Genomic DNA, 17545 nt, shown 5'->3' with positions numbered 1-17545 from the left:
ACTCATCAGAACCTTTTAACTGAATGTATTAATATATGTAGCTCTAACCCATTCATTTTCACTGCAGTGTACATTCCATTAGACACCTAGTCTTGACATCACATAGAGTAAAAATGTAATTGTCACCTCTGCACTAAAATTCTAATATATCCTCTATAATAAGTCCAAATAAGAAAAACATGGCTATAAGTTATTCAACAGAAAGCAGTATTACCAAAACGACATTCTACAAAACATTAACTCTGGTCACCTCTGCTTGTGATCTTTATACTCATTAACTTAATTTTTCAATAATATAGATGTATAATTCTTAACAAAATAAAGCCATTTTTATAAAAAGTTACATAATTTAATTTACCCACATATTGCTTAGTTTACTTTTTAAAGGAAAGGAAGTTAGATACTGATGTGGGTATTAAATGGATAAGAATAGAAGACTTTGAAAGAGACTACAAGGTTACGTAAAATAAGGAAAGGAAGCATCACCACTAATCTGTCTGAGGTCTGCAAGTACGTGCAAGAAACGTGACTGGGAGCAAGGTTTCACATAATGGAACTGTTCCCTGGAACAGATTTTTGAAAATGCTGTGATCTACTTCAAGCATGACTTAAACTGAATCTAAATGTTGAAATATTGATAGACTGAATACGGTAAAAACATTATGTTAGTAATGCTTTTGTTAACTACTTTCTAAATTTACCTTTTTCTTTTTCTGAAGAACATGATTAGGTAGTAGCTGATGAAGTTGCTTTCTTTTTACATGCATTGCAGCAATCTTCATGTCCACCTCAAACATCTTGCTGTTTATTGCTTGCCTATAAACTACACAATTAGGAAATTGTTATAAGAAATAGAAACATTTTAACAAAAGCAGTTAATCTCACCCAGGAGAAATTATTCTAAGTAGATATCCTTTTCTATCAATCCTGTGCATAAAACTATCAGGCCCAAATTACCTCTAATCTGACACAATCCATTGCCTGAGCAAACTCCTAAAGTACCTTTTACCACAAGGTCTATATAATGAATAAAAGCACAAAGTATACTAACTCTTCCAGTTAATTACTCTTAAAGTAATTGTACTTTCAAGAGTACTTCTTTAAGAAACAGCAGAACTGGAAAAAAAGGGCATCTTCATACCCTTTTGTGCTACACTATTATTTCAAATTCTAGCCCAATTATGTAACAAATGCAGCAAAAGTCAAACTTACTGACTAAACCCAAAGACATCTTTTCAAGAATCTGCAGGATAGATAACACTTTAAGTAGTTAACATCTTCTATAATGAAAATAACTCAAATAATTGAGGTCACAGGAACAAAAAGAAAATGCTAAAAATATATTCAACCAAGTAAGTTCCAGAGAATCCCCAAAAGGAAAAATCCATTTACTCAGTCATATGACAGATTATTTATTGAGCACCTATACTGTAATCACACTGTTCTGGGCATGGGGAATACAGCAGAGAATATGAGGCCCAAAGAACTTCAGAGTCTACATTCTAGCAGGGATAATACAATAAACAGGAAACAACGAAGTAAAAACTATTTCATATCAGATGATGACAATGCTATGGAGAAAAGCTAAGTAGGGAAGAAGACAAGCTCATCATAGAAACCGAGAGGACATCAGAGTGGAGACTGAAATAAAAGTGAAATAAGCAAAGATAACTGATGGAACCACATTCCAGGAAGATCGAAGGTCAAGGACAAAATGTCCTCAGTTGAGAGCATGTTTGGTATGTTTGAAGAACAAAAAGCCACTGGAGAGAAGGAAAAGTCAAGATCCATAATCCCTTAAGACCAATTCTAAAACCCCAAAAGCTCCCAACATGTTAAGTTCTTCCTAAAATTGGCGCCAAAACTCATCTGGCAACAACAAACCCTGATCTAACCTATTTGTGGCTATTTGGTCTCTACCTTTGCTTAATGTGAATCCCCAACAGTTCCCTGAAGAAATATTACTGTCGCTGACTATCAAATGTTGCTCCAAGCCCCACTAGGAATATTACTCATTAGCTTTATTACCTTTCTGGCCCCAAGACATATGGATAAAGGATTCTGGACTTACAACAGGAAATGAGGCCACAGACATAATGAGAAGGCTAGATTAGGTAAAAGCTTGCAAACCACAGTAAGGAAGGACTTGAACTTCTTTCCAAATGAGATTGGTAGCCACTATACGTTTTAAGCAGGCAAGGCATGATTTGGTTTACTATCATTCTGGATGGCTGACTGAGAATAACTATTAGCCCGTTAATAGCTGGGCTAGGACAGGCCAGGGAACTGTAGTAATGGGAGAAATACAACAGAGCAATGACAAATGGCCTGGACTAGTGTGATAGCAGTAGAAACAGCAATTAGTAGCAGGAATCTCAATGGATACTAAAAGTAGAGGCAAAAGGATTTTTTTAATGCATTAACATTACATTATGAGAAAAAACGGAGTTAAGGAGGACTCCAAGATTTCTAGCTTAAACAAACTACAGGGATATAGCTGCCAATACCTGAGACCAAAAAGATTTGAAGAGAAGTTGGAAGAGACTGGAAGTAAGACTTTGCGTATTGAACATATTAAATTTGTTTTATTAGAAAATCCCACAAAGAATGCAGGCTGGTGCAGCCCGGAAAACAGCACAGAGGTTCCTCAAAAGGTTGAAAATAGAGCTACCCAAGACCCAGCAATCGCACTACTGGGTATTTACCCCAAAGATACAAATGTAGTGATCCGAAGGGGCACCTGCCCTATAGCAGCAATGTCCACAACAGCCAACCTGTGCAAAGAGCCCAGATGTCCATCAACAGATAATGGATAGAGATGATGTGGCGTGTGTGCGCGTACACGTGCACACACACACACAGGAATACTACTAGGTCATCAAAAAAAGAAATCTTGCCATCTGCAATGACGTGGATGGAACCAGAGTGTGCTATGCTAAGGGAAATAAGTCAATCAGAAAAAGACAATTATCACGATCTCGTTGATATGTGTAATTTAAGAAACAAAACAGAGGATCATAGGGAAAGAGAGGAAAAAATAAAACAAGATGAAATGAGAGAGGGAGACAAATCATAAGAGACTCAAGCACAGGAAACAAACTGAGGGTTGCTGGAGGGGAGAGGGATGGGGGGATGGGTAACTGGGTGAAGGAGGGCGTGTGATGGAATGAGCACTGGGTACTACATAAAACTGATGAATCACTAACCTCTACCTCTGGAACCAATAATACATTATATGTTAACTGAATTTAAATAAAAATAAATAAATTTACAAAAAAAAAAAAAGAAAAAAGAAAATCCCACCAAGGGGGCGCCTGGGTGGCTCAGTCAGTTAAGCATCTGCCTTCTGCTCAGTTCATAATCTCAGGGTCCTCGGATGGAGCCCTGAGTGGGGCTCTCTGCTCAGTGGATAGCCTGCTTCTCCCTCTCCCTCTGTCCCTTCCCCCGCTTGTGCACATGTGCTCTCTCTCTCATATAAAATATTGAAAGAAAGAAAGGAAGGAAGGAAGGAAGGAAGGAAGGAAGGAAGGAAGGAAGGAAGGAAGGAAGAAAGAAAGAAAGAAAGAAAGAAAGAAAGAAAGAAAGAAAGAAAGAAAATCCCACAAAGTATTCCATTAAAATGTTTCAAGGTCCAGGACAACTGAACATTTCCCTCCCAAAATAAAAGTTCCTTGAAAATCCTGATGGTTCAATTAGCACAATCTTTGATAAACAACTCAATTGAGATGAAATGCACAAAACAAATTTTCTAACTCAAGTATCTCTACATGATTTCTTAGTTTATAGTTTAAGTTGACATCAGAATTTTTACTCTGGAAAAAAACACTTCTGTGGCATTCAGCAAATGGAGTAACCACGCTCCAAATCACATTCTAAAAAAATCTATACGAGTGTTATTGTTGTCACAGTTATTAAGGGTTACTACTTGCTAGGGACACTAAATATCCTTCAATGTTCCTCACCATAAAGAATTGTGCCATATTCCACTTTTATTCCTAAAAATGAAAAACCTACTTATCAATTACCAATTATTTGAAAGAAATCAACTCAATTTTTCGTAAGAAACAGTATTTTTAATCTGAATTTTCTAAGAAGGCAACTACCATGTGTCTCATTTAGAGTTCATCTTGTTTCCTTTGGAACTTTAACTGCTACTGTTTCACCAATGGCAAGGTTGCTGCTGGTCAGATTCACAACAGACAGCACCTGTATCAGGAGCAGCTGCCAGATGTCACACTGCTAGTGATTCCAAACACAGGTGCAACCGCCTGACTGCATTAAGTATGCCTTCTAGTCACTGGACCTGTATGTTCATCATTGTCTCTATGCGTATTCACCATTCCCCTGAAAAGTCGTGCATCTACATATAGCCTCGCTTCTGTGAACTACACCCATTTGTTCTTTAGATAAACTGTTACATCTCAGTTATATCTCAGGGTATAGGTCAATCTGAAATGTAGCTCTAATCACCCTATACTCTACCCGTGAATCAACACTTGGGTCTGTATTTGACAGAGAATAAAATTTCCTCACATCACTGGAAGTCTAGCTTTGTAAATGTCTAAGCTTCAAGATTATTGAGGCAGTCAGATACAGACTCAGTCTTTACCCAATCAAATACTCAGGTGGTTTCTAACTTCATAAATAACTGTGAACAAATTTAAAACGGTCCTACTTAACTGTAAATCTATAATACAAAAAAAAAATCATTTATATATTAGAAATTACTGAAACTATATAACTAATCTAAAACATTAAGATTATTCTGATAATCATTGTTCAATATTCCCAATTAACAGTTATTGCAAATATCACTATGGTACACATGAAGACAAATTCAAATATTCAAGTTACGTGTTTTGATCATCCAAGGAGAGAAATACCTGTATCTGTGAAAGACTGAATATCATAGGTGAGATCAACACTGAGATTTTCAGAATTTTCTGTTTTTTTAAACACTAACCCAATCACCCACATCGTGCGAAATTCTTCCCTGCAAAGTAAGAAAAGTGTTACTAGTTTATCAAGACTTCATGAAAATGTTATCAACGTGGTTGACAACCTGAGGTATGTGGAAAACAGAATACAAATGTATAAGCAAACTAAGTTCTAAACCCAAACTCCATCATATTCCTATTACTATTTAAACAGGGTACTGACAGCCAATGTTAATGATGACCCCAAAGTACCAAAGGCACAATAAAAATTATGTCCAAACTAACAAGGGAAAAGGAATAATGCATTTTAGAAAAATATGAAACAAAAAAAGATTATTCTAGACATAAAATTTTAACTAGAACTTAATATATTCCTTAAAATTTTAAAACTCAATTGAAAAGGTGGCATGAGGGGCGCCTGGGTGGTGCAGTCAGTTGAGCATCCGACTCTTGGTTTCGGCTCAGGTTGTGATCTCATGGGTCGTGGGATTGAGCCCCAAATCGGGTTCTGCACTCATCGCAGAGTCTGCTTGGGTTTCTCTCTCCCTCTCCCTCTGCTCCTTTTCCCCCGACCCCTGCTCACTCTCTCTCTAAAATAAATAAATCTTTTTTTAAAAAAAGAAAAAGAAAAAAGATGACATGAACAGTAATTTGACTACAGATAACAGGAACAGTGGGTGATTCAGCTACTTTTGAACATTAAATAATCTATGTACTGAATGGATCAATCTTTTAATAATTAAAACTGTAGCAACAAAAAATTATAAAAAGCTCAAATAACCACTCTTTTACAGGACTGCAAAAGGAAATAATCTGTATCGACAAATCAGAGTATCCGCTACACCACTGCAGCACAATCTCAAATGACTGAGTCACCTATATTTTTCAACCTTTAACACTACTTTTTTAAAAAAACTCATTACTAAAGTTCCCCATACCTTCCAAATGCAACAAAGTATAGGCAAAGTAGAATCTCATAATAATAATAATAATACAGCAACAACTGAAACCAGAGACTGACCTATGAAAGACCCTTAAAAGAATAATGTGAGCCTTTTATTAACAGATCTTCCCAATGTTCCAGAATCTATCACAAAGCAGATTTTCGCAAGGTAAACTGAAAGCATTTTCTCTCCTTTAAAAAATTAAGATGAAAAGCAAGACATATTTGGGATAGCAGTTATTCTGACGACCACTGTATAATATGGGAGACAAGAAATTTTAAGAAATGCTAAAAAGCAGATATGCAGAATTTGAACTCTGATTAGTTAATAGGTACCTCATCATTTGACTATTTTCAGAGAAAACTATTTTATTGATTTTTCTCAAGGAATAATTTTTGTCTTCAATGTTTCTGAGGATCTGGAAAACCTAATCTCAAATTGGTTTTGTGCCAACAAAATGGTGACTTTAGTTATTAAAAATTGCCTACAGAAAGCTTCTACAAGTAAAAGTTAAAAAGGAGAGAAGGAAACTAGATTAAATCAGAAGATTGCTTACTTGTCAGGATTTTCTTTGGGTGCTGGAAATGACTGGGGATTCACATGAGCCAGTGTAATAAATTCATTCTTCTCCAAACTTCCAACCAGGATTCGGATTTTTGATTCCACCAAGCCCACCCTGAACAAATGTCACTTAGTATTAATGAAAATTCTGGTTAATTTAAAAAATAAAATAAAATGCACAAAGTCAAGTATGTTTACACAAAGCAGTAATATAAGATCATACTTAAATACATGTGAGGGCAGTTCAACCATCTGAACTCCCATAGATAAAACCAGTCTTGGGCTCTAAAAAATGCTGAAGCAAAAAATGAGGAAGGATAATGAAGCCACATTTCAAACTAAGAAGGTTATAAAAGACATCCCGGCAAATATGTAAAGGGAAAAAATCAATAAGCTAAAACAAAGCACTTTATAGTTAATGATACATGGATCTCCGTAAGGGGAAAAAACCCACAAAGTTGTGTTTGGATCCCCAAATTCGTAGGCTTCCATTACAAGTAGTAAAGTTCCATTTATGAATAAAGCCAGACAGGACGGGAAGACAAACTTTCTCCCATCTCCTACTGTGTTCTGTAGCTATCTGATTGATTTTTGCTTATTGTCTCTGTAAAGTCTAATCTTATACTCACCATTCCAGGCGTTGTTTTTCTGTTGGTGCACTTGCTAGAAGTACAATATAATGCCTTTGGAGATAAAGACAACATGCTATTTATTTTATTTAACTGCTTTGTGCTGGATATTAACACCATAATGTAATAGCTTTGTGGCAGTTACAGATCAGCATCAGTTTAGCAAGGGGGATTGCAATCTCAAGATGTACATAAAATCATAAAAGCTAAATTCCACAAGTTTCTAACTATTGGTTTTATTCTTCTGAGAAAGAGTGATTTTATAAATTATCCCAAAGCAGCTTAATTCAAGAACAATGAATAAACATTAATTGATAGTTTGGTTCAAAGACTCCAATGGAGTGCTTTGTATCTCTAAGCTGCTCACTAAAATATAATCTATTAAAACAAAGTTGCTTTAATAGAAATAACGCACCAAGACTTTAGCCACAAAAACAGGATCACTAATTATACATATTACATTAGTAAGCTCAAAAACAGTTCAAACACACCATCCTTTTTAACTCAAATTAATAAGTAGCAAAAATTAAACTGAATACTGAAGACAGGCCTCATGATTTTTTTTTCCAGTAACAGTATAAATTTCTATTAAAAAGCAGACATGACTAATGTGAGAGCAAAGAAGAAATCCAATTTTTATGCAGAATCCAATTCCATTAAATTAGAAAACAGGCAAGTTTTCATTTTACAAAATGCCATTATAACTAAATACTATTTTGTCTCTTTCAAACAAACTATTTACGACTAAAGTGTAATTCATGTAATTTTATACTAAAAAAGTTCAGTCCTATATACAATTCCACAGAACCCACTTTAGAGGTGCTGGAAGCCAAACTTCTCGCCAGACCCTACCTCACAAAAAAGCAAACTGCCATTACCTAGTATGGATACTAGGCTGAAAAACCAGAGTATGATAAAAAATTTTAAATTAGTTTAGTCTTTAAAAAAAAAAAAAAAAAACCTGAAAACTTTATCTTTCACATCTTATGAGGTTTCGGACCAAAACCAAATCTGGCAAGTTAAAGCATTTTTTTAACCATTCTTCCTTAAAATATTCCATTTGATTACTTATTATTTATGCCGTTAAGTATCTGAAAAATGGTTATGATTCTTCATAACTATGCAACCCAGGTATGAGACTTGTATATGTACGTTATCTGTAATATAGGGTAATGCCTCTTACTGGCAGGGAAAAAGTGAAACTCAAATGAGCTAACTTCAAGGAAACAGAGGTAGTATGTATAAATGTGAAAACATGTAGACAGATATGTGAATACGCAGCTCAAATCCATACAGACCAATACTTCCTTTACCACCAGTTTAAACTTGTTCAGCATTATTTGGAACAAACCAAATATACAGAACACACACAGATGGCTCAAATAAATAAAAGTTAATAAAAGTCACATAAAAGCACTAAAAGCTCATGCATTTTACGTACACAGAAACCCACTCTAAGACCCCTTAAACGCTCTTAAGTGCACCAAAATCCTAACAAGCTCAGTAACCTGATTTCCAGTCCCTAGGAGATTGGAAATGGGCAGCAGACTGGAGTGGGGGGTCAGGATAAAAAGGAAAGGAAGACGGAGGAAGAGCTCTCTGACAGAAGTGTACAACTTACAACAGGAGACAACAAACTATAAAAAGCAGGCATATACACAAAAACAAAAAAGCAAAGTTATCTGAGTTCACCTAGTACAGGGACAAACTCTCAGTCTCTACTCTTTTACCACACTATTAAAATGGATGTTCTTAATCACCCCTGAGTCTTCAACAAATCCTGCACAATGTTCTCTATTTGCAAAGGCAAAACATACAATCCATTTGATCCATTTGAACATAACTTCATTGGAACTCAAAGTTTAAAGTTCTGAAGTTTAAAAAGTTCAACTTTAATTCTTATTGCAATGAGAGGGGGCCTGGGGGGTGTGGTTATGTCCTTTACTCAGCCACATTTAAGCAAATTTGAAGTAGGAGATATAAAATATAATAATTAAGTTTAACAGAAATAACCTACTAGGAATCCATTAATAAAACAAAGGCTCATCCAGATAAGAAACTGAAACCAAAATACTGAGTTTGTTGAAGTTTTAAAAACCAGAACTGGTATTAATTCCTAAGATCCCTATCAGAGAACAGAGAGACCAAGAAGTATTTCTAAATTTAGACTACATATATTTGTTTTATGCTGTCCCAAAGAATGGGAGCTCCAATTTCCAATTGCCACCATCATTTACTTGCTCAAGATATTCAAATGCCTTCAGGAGACACTTTGAAGTCTTTAATGCAATAGTCATTAACTTTTCTCCCAAATTTAAAGATTTCCAGTTTCCAATAAAAAATTTTACTATAAAAGTGTATCCCAATGAATTGAAACCTATTTAAAAATTCCTAAGAACAAATTCTGTTGCTCTTATTACCGAATAACTATTTACCCCCAAAAAACTGTATGTTAAGTAGGTTTCCTGGCCATTTCATCACATGAATATTTTACCTGGGTAGATTATATAGCTCAGATATGTGCACGGAAAAATCTAATTATCTTAGAGAAAAAATCCTTATAATTCCATCTTTAAGTAACTTGGGACCAAGAGTTAAAGTTCAGTATTTTAAGTTTTTAAAACATTTTAAGGCTAAATTATTCTATTCACACATACTCCTTGAAATTATAATTAATCTTACACCTTAGAGAACATGCTGGCCTCTTGCTATTACCTTTCCTTCCTTTTTTCCTAGTGAAATGGAATACCTGAAGTACTCATTACCTATGTCAATGATGATTTATTTTATTGCTACATGTTAACTCGAATTATCTTAAAGGAAAAACATGAAAAATGTCTTCTTAACAGTTACTTAAAATGCACAAAGCACCATTACACCCCTTTTTCTCAAGGAATACTGAGATCTTCTGGAAGATGACTTGTCTGCTCTTTAAGAAAATGAAATTTCCCCCATACTTCCCTCCAAGAATGACAGGCAAATATATGACAATTTAAAATCCAATACATAACAAATGGCACTACTTTCAGGATATACTTCAGATAAGGCAAACAAAGGATTTCAATTCAGTTGTACAGCCAATTTGGGGGGTTTTACATATGGTAAGTTAAAAGAGAAATTCAAATCTGTGACTACCTCTACATTCTAATGATAGTAAGCACTAGGTATTACAAGAGGAAAATTTTTGGAGAAGTTAACAATATAAATAGGATTGGTAGAGATAAAACCAGCCCATTATTGCCATGTTCTCAAATGTTTTCCCAGGACTCAGAGCTAAAACTTAAATTTTTCTTATATAATTTCCTCTATTTTTTGCTACCTTAACCATGCTTGAAGTCGTTTTTGATTATCTAAAATGATCGGTTTCAAGAGAATTCAGTAAAGACAATAATCTATGATTTTTTACTCAGTCCACTGAAGACCTTATGGGTACTATTTGGCATAAAGGATAGCTTAAAACTTCTAAAAGACAGAAGATTAAGCAAGCTTAAAAAAAAAAAACCTTCGAAGTTCTAGTAATGCAAATTTATTCAAACAGATGACACTATCAAGGTTTCAATTTCAACAATTGAATCTTTCTTCAGGTGAAGGAAGCCACTTAAGTACTTTCAAGAACTTCATTCTACCCACCTTAGTCTATGAGGAAGAGAGGAAAAAGAATGAATCTAGCTTAGTCTTTGATTCTCAGAAGGGAGGCTGGTATTTTTCTATAAAACCAGGTTCTTCCTTATTCTCCATACAAGCAATTATGCACTCTGATGTTGTAGTTTTAACAATACCAGAATATATGTTTAGTGGTTTAAACGTGCAAAGGTACTTCCTCAACCTCAGTCAAAATTAAAAACAACAACAAATTATCTGCCAAATGGAAAAGCACAATTTGTGGGGAATAAGTAATAAACAAGAGCATTCAATGTTATACTATTCAAATATTTACTGACAACCAGTGCTCCCAGAACACAACAATTAAGCTGGCTCCATACTGCTTTTTCATGCAAAAGATACAGAAACAAAACACAGAGACATCATGAAGGTCATCATTCTTGTTTTTAATTGGGGAAATAGCATAAAGCAATCTTGCTTAGATTATTACAAAACACAATCCAACACAAGATCAAATGGTCAGGAAAGTTTCAAGCATTAAAGAAAAAAATTTTTAAGTGGGACTTTGGCAAGTTTTCAGCTCAGGGCAAATAAAAGTGCAAGTCCGTTTTTTTTTTTTTTAAAGTAAGATTTATTATAACTTACAATTTTCATCAAAACCAACACATTCAGGCTTTAACCTGTACTAAGGTATTAAATCATTATATTAAAACCACTAGTAAAAAATATTACACCCACTTAGATTCCAAGAAAATTATCTGTAGAAGTATCTGAAGGGGCTTTAACATTAGGGGAAAATGTGAGGCCAGTCATGCGCTAGAACTACTGGAAACACTTTACTGACTCTATGCTGACATTTTATTAGCTTTCCCTATGGTTATATAAAATCTCAACGGTAAGTTTCCAAAACTGGCTGAAAATACTTCGTTTCCTGAGAGGGAACGGTAACTACAGGTTTTAACTGCTCCCTCCTTTGCCAAGGCTTTCGGACTGAGAGCTCTGGTGATGACTTAAGTCACCTACAGAACTGACGTTGCTACAAACACAGGAGTTTGGTTACACCAGGCAGCAAACTATAGGTGCTACACTTCACTCAACAAAGAAAAAATCGGGTTCACTAAAAACAGTACACCCTCTGTGACAGGAAGGAAAATTCTATAGAAAATGTTTTAAGGAAAATTAAAAACTACGTTAGTCTAGCAAGAAGAGATGTCACATATGCTACCATTAAACCATTACTTAAGAGAGCAACATGTCTGACATGCCTTAAAATACATACTTGTACTTTTGAAAGAAGTTTGGAGCTTCAAAAAGTTTGGACCACTCTGCCTTACTCAGCAAAATTTCATCTGTGATAGCAAGACCTAAATTAAAAACATATTAAAATGTTGGCACGCTTCGGTCTAACAATCTAGAATTTTAAAGATCTTAAACATACCACATGCATTCACTATAATCCTAAAATCATAATTTTAACAAATAGCAATTTCAGTCTATGACTTTAGAGCACAGAGATTTTTACATACATACACACTTTTCAAAAAGCTGGACGAGTTTTTGAGAGCCAGATTTTTGGTAAATTACCATTACTCTAAATGCCATGCTCGAAGGATGACTCTCTCCCAAAACTGAAGCACTGTAGTTAACCAAGTAAGAAAAATTTCCCATAAGTGGATTCTTGCCTTTCTAAAAACAAGCTTCCTGATGTTCCTAAGCAACATTCTCCCATGAAGAGCCTCTTCACACTACCGAAAAAAATTTTACACTCCTGAGTTTGAAGTTGGTAGTGGTACAGCTAATTCTGTTTCCATGACTATTATCAAATCAAATCATCCTGTTTCAGCTACTTCCCTCAAAGACCGTTTCTGGCAATGAAATTAGAACAGTACTACTAGGATTCAGAAAGTTTAGAGGTTCTTCCAAAATAATAGACACTTTGGCCCCAAACCTGCTCAAAGCGCTTCCAAGTAGATAGCTTGTAAAAGCCTCTCTCATGTCACCCAGTGCAGACAAATTAGTAGCATTTTAAAAATTTACATGGCAACCGTGTAACACTAAAGCAGCCCATAAAGGGCCAGTTAAGGGGATAGCTTTAAATTGGTTAACTTTCCAGTATATAATCAAAAATAATTTGCCTCAAAGGAATTAAACTGAGTTTTTCAAGTTAATTCTCAAATATATACTGCCATCAATAAACACCAAAACCCGCTTCCATGAATGCTTTCTTCATTCTAAACCGCACAGCCAACTACTGGGTCTACAATGGTATGTAGATCCTTCGTGTATAAAGGAGAGCATAAGGATGAACACTTACCTTGTTTAAACTCCTCAACCATGACCATCCGTGTTGAAACGGACACATTGTACGTGGAGTTCTGTTGTGGGTATGCTGGTGTAATAATAGGCATAAGATGGTACCTATCACTGGGGTTTACCTACATACAACAACAGCCAATCAGTTTCTTCAAGTACATATGCAACAGATACTTGGACTTTTTACCCCTTGTTAAACTGAACCAATGATTAAATTTTATTTCATTCATAGCTGGAGTTGAGAAAGAAAAACCACGTAAGGTGACATTGTTTTTATGGGAATTCTTCACAGAATCAGAGATTTGGTCTAACTAAAGGTCTGCTTTGATCATCTGGGCATGACTACTTTGGCAGCCTTACTAGAAACAGTGTGCCTGTCAAGCAAAAAAGGTTCTAGATGAGCATCTACTGATGTTTAGTCTTTCTTTTTTCAACAACAGAAATGGGGATGCACACATAATTACACTTTTCAGAAATGTCATACTAAATAGTGTTCTGTGCAAAACAAATTTTAAACAAGATGGAAACACAGTTTTTAAATACACCATTAACTTAAAGGAAGTATAAGCATCTTAATACATGCTGAGGCTATATTATCTGTGTTATCATTTTAAGAAAAAAAAATTTAGTAACTTAATCTGTATACTAATGATAAGTGACATATTTCCACGAAGGAAACTAAATTCACATCCCTCCAAAATTAAATGCCTGAGGTTTGGAAAACTTGTAGCTTGATGTAATTAACAGACTTAAAACTGACATAATTTTCAATACTGTAATAAGATAGGAAATTAATGTCGAAAAAAAGAATTTTATAAACCTAAAAGCCTTACTGAACCTGTATTTCTTTTATCAATTAATAAAGTGCATGTTGTTAACATTTAAATAACTGAGTAAGCGGTAAAGGTCGTAACTTCCCAAAAAGCAGAACAGAAGCTCTTCTTTTATCCCAACAAGGTTTTTGTAATCTGAAATATCCAAACCAATTTTTACAATTACATCATAGTAATTAGAGTGATACTGCTTAGAAGTTACCTGCCACATGTAAACGTTAAACAGTTTTCCTACCACAACCCAATTTTAACAGAATATTTAGATCAAATAAAAAAATACAGGGATTTTGAGTATCCTTTTATTTTTTTTAAGCACAAATGCCCACACAAACTTTGACTTACACGGTAGTTCTATATAGAATAAATTAAAATGTTAGTGAACTTGATATTATAAACTATGTACAATTAAAAGGAGTTTACAGGGTACATAATTATGCTTCTCACATCAGAGGACAATTATAGTTGAGGTTATCTAAAAGAAAGTGTAATACGGACATGTCCACTCATACATAAAAGGATGGGAAGTCTCCCTCAAGATTATGCAGATGATTTTTACTTGTTATTGCACAGTCGAATTTGTAGGGGAAAAAATAATACACTAACCCTTGGGTCCCATACAGGCAAATTAAGATTGCATTCTTCAGGCTGTTTCAATAGCACTGGATTTGGCCATTCCCTGTTTAAAAAGATTGTAGCACTTGATAAGACTATTGGATATTACCATCTAAACGTATTTTGTTAAACATACAGCATTTGTGAATGTGATGCTTCTTCAGTCATTTTGCCCTCTTGATAATATATCTTTTATTCCTATCTGTTGATGTTAAGACTACTCAAAATACTTTAACTATGAAATTAACTTAAACCATTTGGTAGCTTTCTCAGGCCGGTAAGTCACACATCATCTCTGCCTCTCAAAGAACTGATAAAGGACTATTTAAATAAAAAAGTACTATCCCAAGACATCCGATGTGTTCACCTCAACCTTCAACAGGATAAATCCCTCTTGAAAGACAAAACTCCTATCCTTATACTATGTCCAAAGACAAGTGAGGGTGAAAAAGTTAATTCACTTAGGCAAAGGAATATGAATAATTACAGAGACTGATTAGGAAAATTTTATCTCACGACCTAAAGGTTCTAACATGAATGTGTGTGATCAAACTTTGTGACGCGAATAACACTGTTTTCAAGACGCATTCTACGAGTTAGCTACCTCAGTCCTTTATGGAAGAGATTAAAAATTGGAAAATATTTGCCATCCTTAGTAGCAAGCTTAGCTTCTTAGAAATATTATTTGCTATGTATGTGTAGCATTACAGAAATTCTGACATTCTTTAGTCAATCTCATCACAACTGACGATATATGATTACGTGCTATCAAATCTGTAAATAACAGAATGTGTAAAGTGGGGCACAGTTGTAAATTATAAAATTATTTCCAGTAACTTAAATTTGTATAAAATAACTAAAAAAATAACTAAAAAATAACTAAAGTTTTGCAAAGGGCTGAGGTACACGGGTTGGCAAGTATAGAGTGGGAAGACAAATCTCTAAGATCAATCTGATTGAAAAGCAAGAAACCTAACGTTGTAGGCCAAAGCAACTAATACGAATTGGCAATAATTTTTATCTTTTCTTCAAAGAAATAATGACTGACAAATGTGAACATGCTGAAACGAGGAAGCTTTAAAAAACAAACTGTCCTGGGTTAATGACTAATGTCAAAGGGATGACAAAATTGCTATGTTTTACACATTTATGGTTATTCTTAAAAAGTTTTTATATATAATTACATTGTCAATATTTTACCAAAGATAAATGGGCAACTGAAAGCAAAAAAACAGCTCCAAGAAACTAATGACCTATAGATTTAGAAGAATCCAAAGAGTAAAAGAGGTGTTATATATAAGTTTCATCCAAACTTCCTAAAACTGATATAAATTCATTGGATTTTAGCAGACATGACAAGCTAAAATTCAGGGTTTATTTAGAGGATAAGGAAGCACAAGAAAGCACCTGCCTTACTATCCTGGGAAAGCTAGGGAAAAGGAAAGGAATTTAGGTTTGCCATTTTATACACAATATGATCTCCCCAAGGCTACCTAAATGGCTACATCATGAACTAAAATTTGAATCTGAAACCAGCTGCAGAAATGTCATAGAAATAAGACTAAACTTCAGTGTCTACAATCAATTTTATTTTAATATAATCTAAACACATACCATTTAGAAAATACCAAGAAAAATTTATGTACAAGAGTTGATGCTATTGCATTTGGATAAAGCTGGCAAGTTCTTGCTACTAGCATAGCCCAGGAAACACCACCGAGGAAACCTAATATATTGGAATAGATGTTGTGGCCTGTTGATAAGGGAAAAGCAAAAAGAAAAGTTAGTGTTGAACAAAAGTTGAAACATTTTTAATAAGCTAGCCAACAAATTCTGAACTCACGTTTGGCCCACAGTTTGATAGCTCTCAGAGTTAACCTGAAGTTGTCAATGTTTGGTACTAGGTGTAAAATTTCATCGGTTACCCTGCAACCTGATTAACAGGGAGTGAAAAAACAGAACATTAAATCATCAAAAGTTTAATATTTCTTATCAATTTTCTAAGATTGATGTCAAACTTAAATAAAAACTTATTTCATAGAATCAGTAACATTAATTGAATAAAAAAGGCAAATAAATCTAAAACTTTTCTCTCTTATCACAAGCATTACTGTAAACCAAAGAATCTATAATCTGCCTAATCTAAAACTTTCATCATATAATTAAAACCTCTTACAGTCCAGATATAATGACAAGGGTTTAATCCACTTAAGCTTCCAAGAACTGTTCTTTGAGAGCATGGCAACAGCAATGTATATACAATAGTGTTCAAAAGTAACCCCTTTAAACACAACAGCTGAAAAGGTTACAAAGAGTATCATGATCACAATTAATTAGGGTTATGCAGTGAAACCTAAACCACTAGTAACAGAACACGACTGTCAGTCTTTAAATGTTCCAGAAAGAAAAGGAATAACAGTGCAAGATATTAGTGAGTAAAATAAATTACCATACACTCTTCTGCAGTCTTAACTATTAAGTAAAGCGTATTTTATTTGACTCACTATGGCTAAACAGATGGCTATAAAAAGCTCCATTATAAAACCTTGAGTTAAAAACTATTTCATATTTGACAAAAACTGCTACTATGCAAATGGAAGTGGGTTTTAACATACCGTTAAGACTTCTTATGCATCTTATATCTAAATTCTTAAGCAGACTGTCATCTCGTAAGTCCAAGTCTTCTGGAATAGTCTGCAGTGCTAATCTTGCAAACAAAATATCAATCTAAAGCAAAAACAATACTTAATATTCCATATCCATCAAACTATTTTTAAGGCATTTCTTTAACAAAGAAAACACTTAATACTCTTTAAAGCCAGGATCTTCTCATCAGCTATCAACAAGACAATGCCTCCAAAAGTCCCAAGTCCATTAATTTATAGCGTAGGTATTTTAATCAGAGGTTAAAACACGGCATTATTAAAGAGAACTTGAATAAATACCTACTTGTCATTTTAATCATGCTTATTACTAAGTTTGATTTACTAAGTTTACTAATGCATTTACTGGATATACTAAATTTGTTAATATATATCTACTACTAGACTATTTAAAATTAACTGTTTAGTTCTCCAGCCATATAAATTGTAAATTGATTATATATTGAAAGG

The 17545-nt window shown here is 34.3% G+C and overlaps 1 protein-coding gene across 7 annotated transcripts in view; it reads right to left on the bottom strand.

Annotated features, from left to right (window-relative positions):
* The window catches only part of PAPOLA (poly(A) polymerase alpha), a 57417-nt gene that overhangs the window by 16438 nt on the left and 23434 nt on the right, over nucleotides 1-17545 (bottom strand). For all 7 annotated transcript variants that reach the window (XM_002927288.4, XM_034642906.1, XM_019807978.2 and 4 more), the window contains exons 7-16: nucleotides 17048-17159; nucleotides 16276-16365; nucleotides 16047-16185; nucleotides 14424-14496; nucleotides 12989-13109; nucleotides 11954-12038; nucleotides 7072-7125; nucleotides 6438-6557; nucleotides 4884-4993; nucleotides 702-823 (exon numbers count right to left, since the gene is read on the bottom strand). In XM_002927288.4, coding sequence (XP_002927334.2) covers nucleotides 702-823; nucleotides 4884-4993; nucleotides 6438-6557; nucleotides 7072-7125; nucleotides 11954-12038; nucleotides 12989-13109; nucleotides 14424-14496; nucleotides 16047-16185; nucleotides 16276-16365; nucleotides 17048-17159 — 1026 coding nt within the window. The remainder of the gene's footprint in view (nucleotides 1-701; nucleotides 824-4883; nucleotides 4994-6437; nucleotides 6558-7071; nucleotides 7126-11953; nucleotides 12039-12988; nucleotides 13110-14423; nucleotides 14497-16046; nucleotides 16186-16275; nucleotides 16366-17047; nucleotides 17160-17545) is intronic.

The sequence above is a fragment of the Ailuropoda melanoleuca genome, chromosome 14 (assembly GCF_002007445.2).
Source record: "Ailuropoda melanoleuca isolate Jingjing chromosome 14, ASM200744v2, whole genome shotgun sequence".
NCBI lineage: Eukaryota > Metazoa > Chordata > Mammalia > Carnivora > Ursidae > Ailuropoda > Ailuropoda melanoleuca.
Note: the sequence above shows the minus strand (reverse complement) of the source record. Positions and strands in the feature narration are given on the sequence as shown.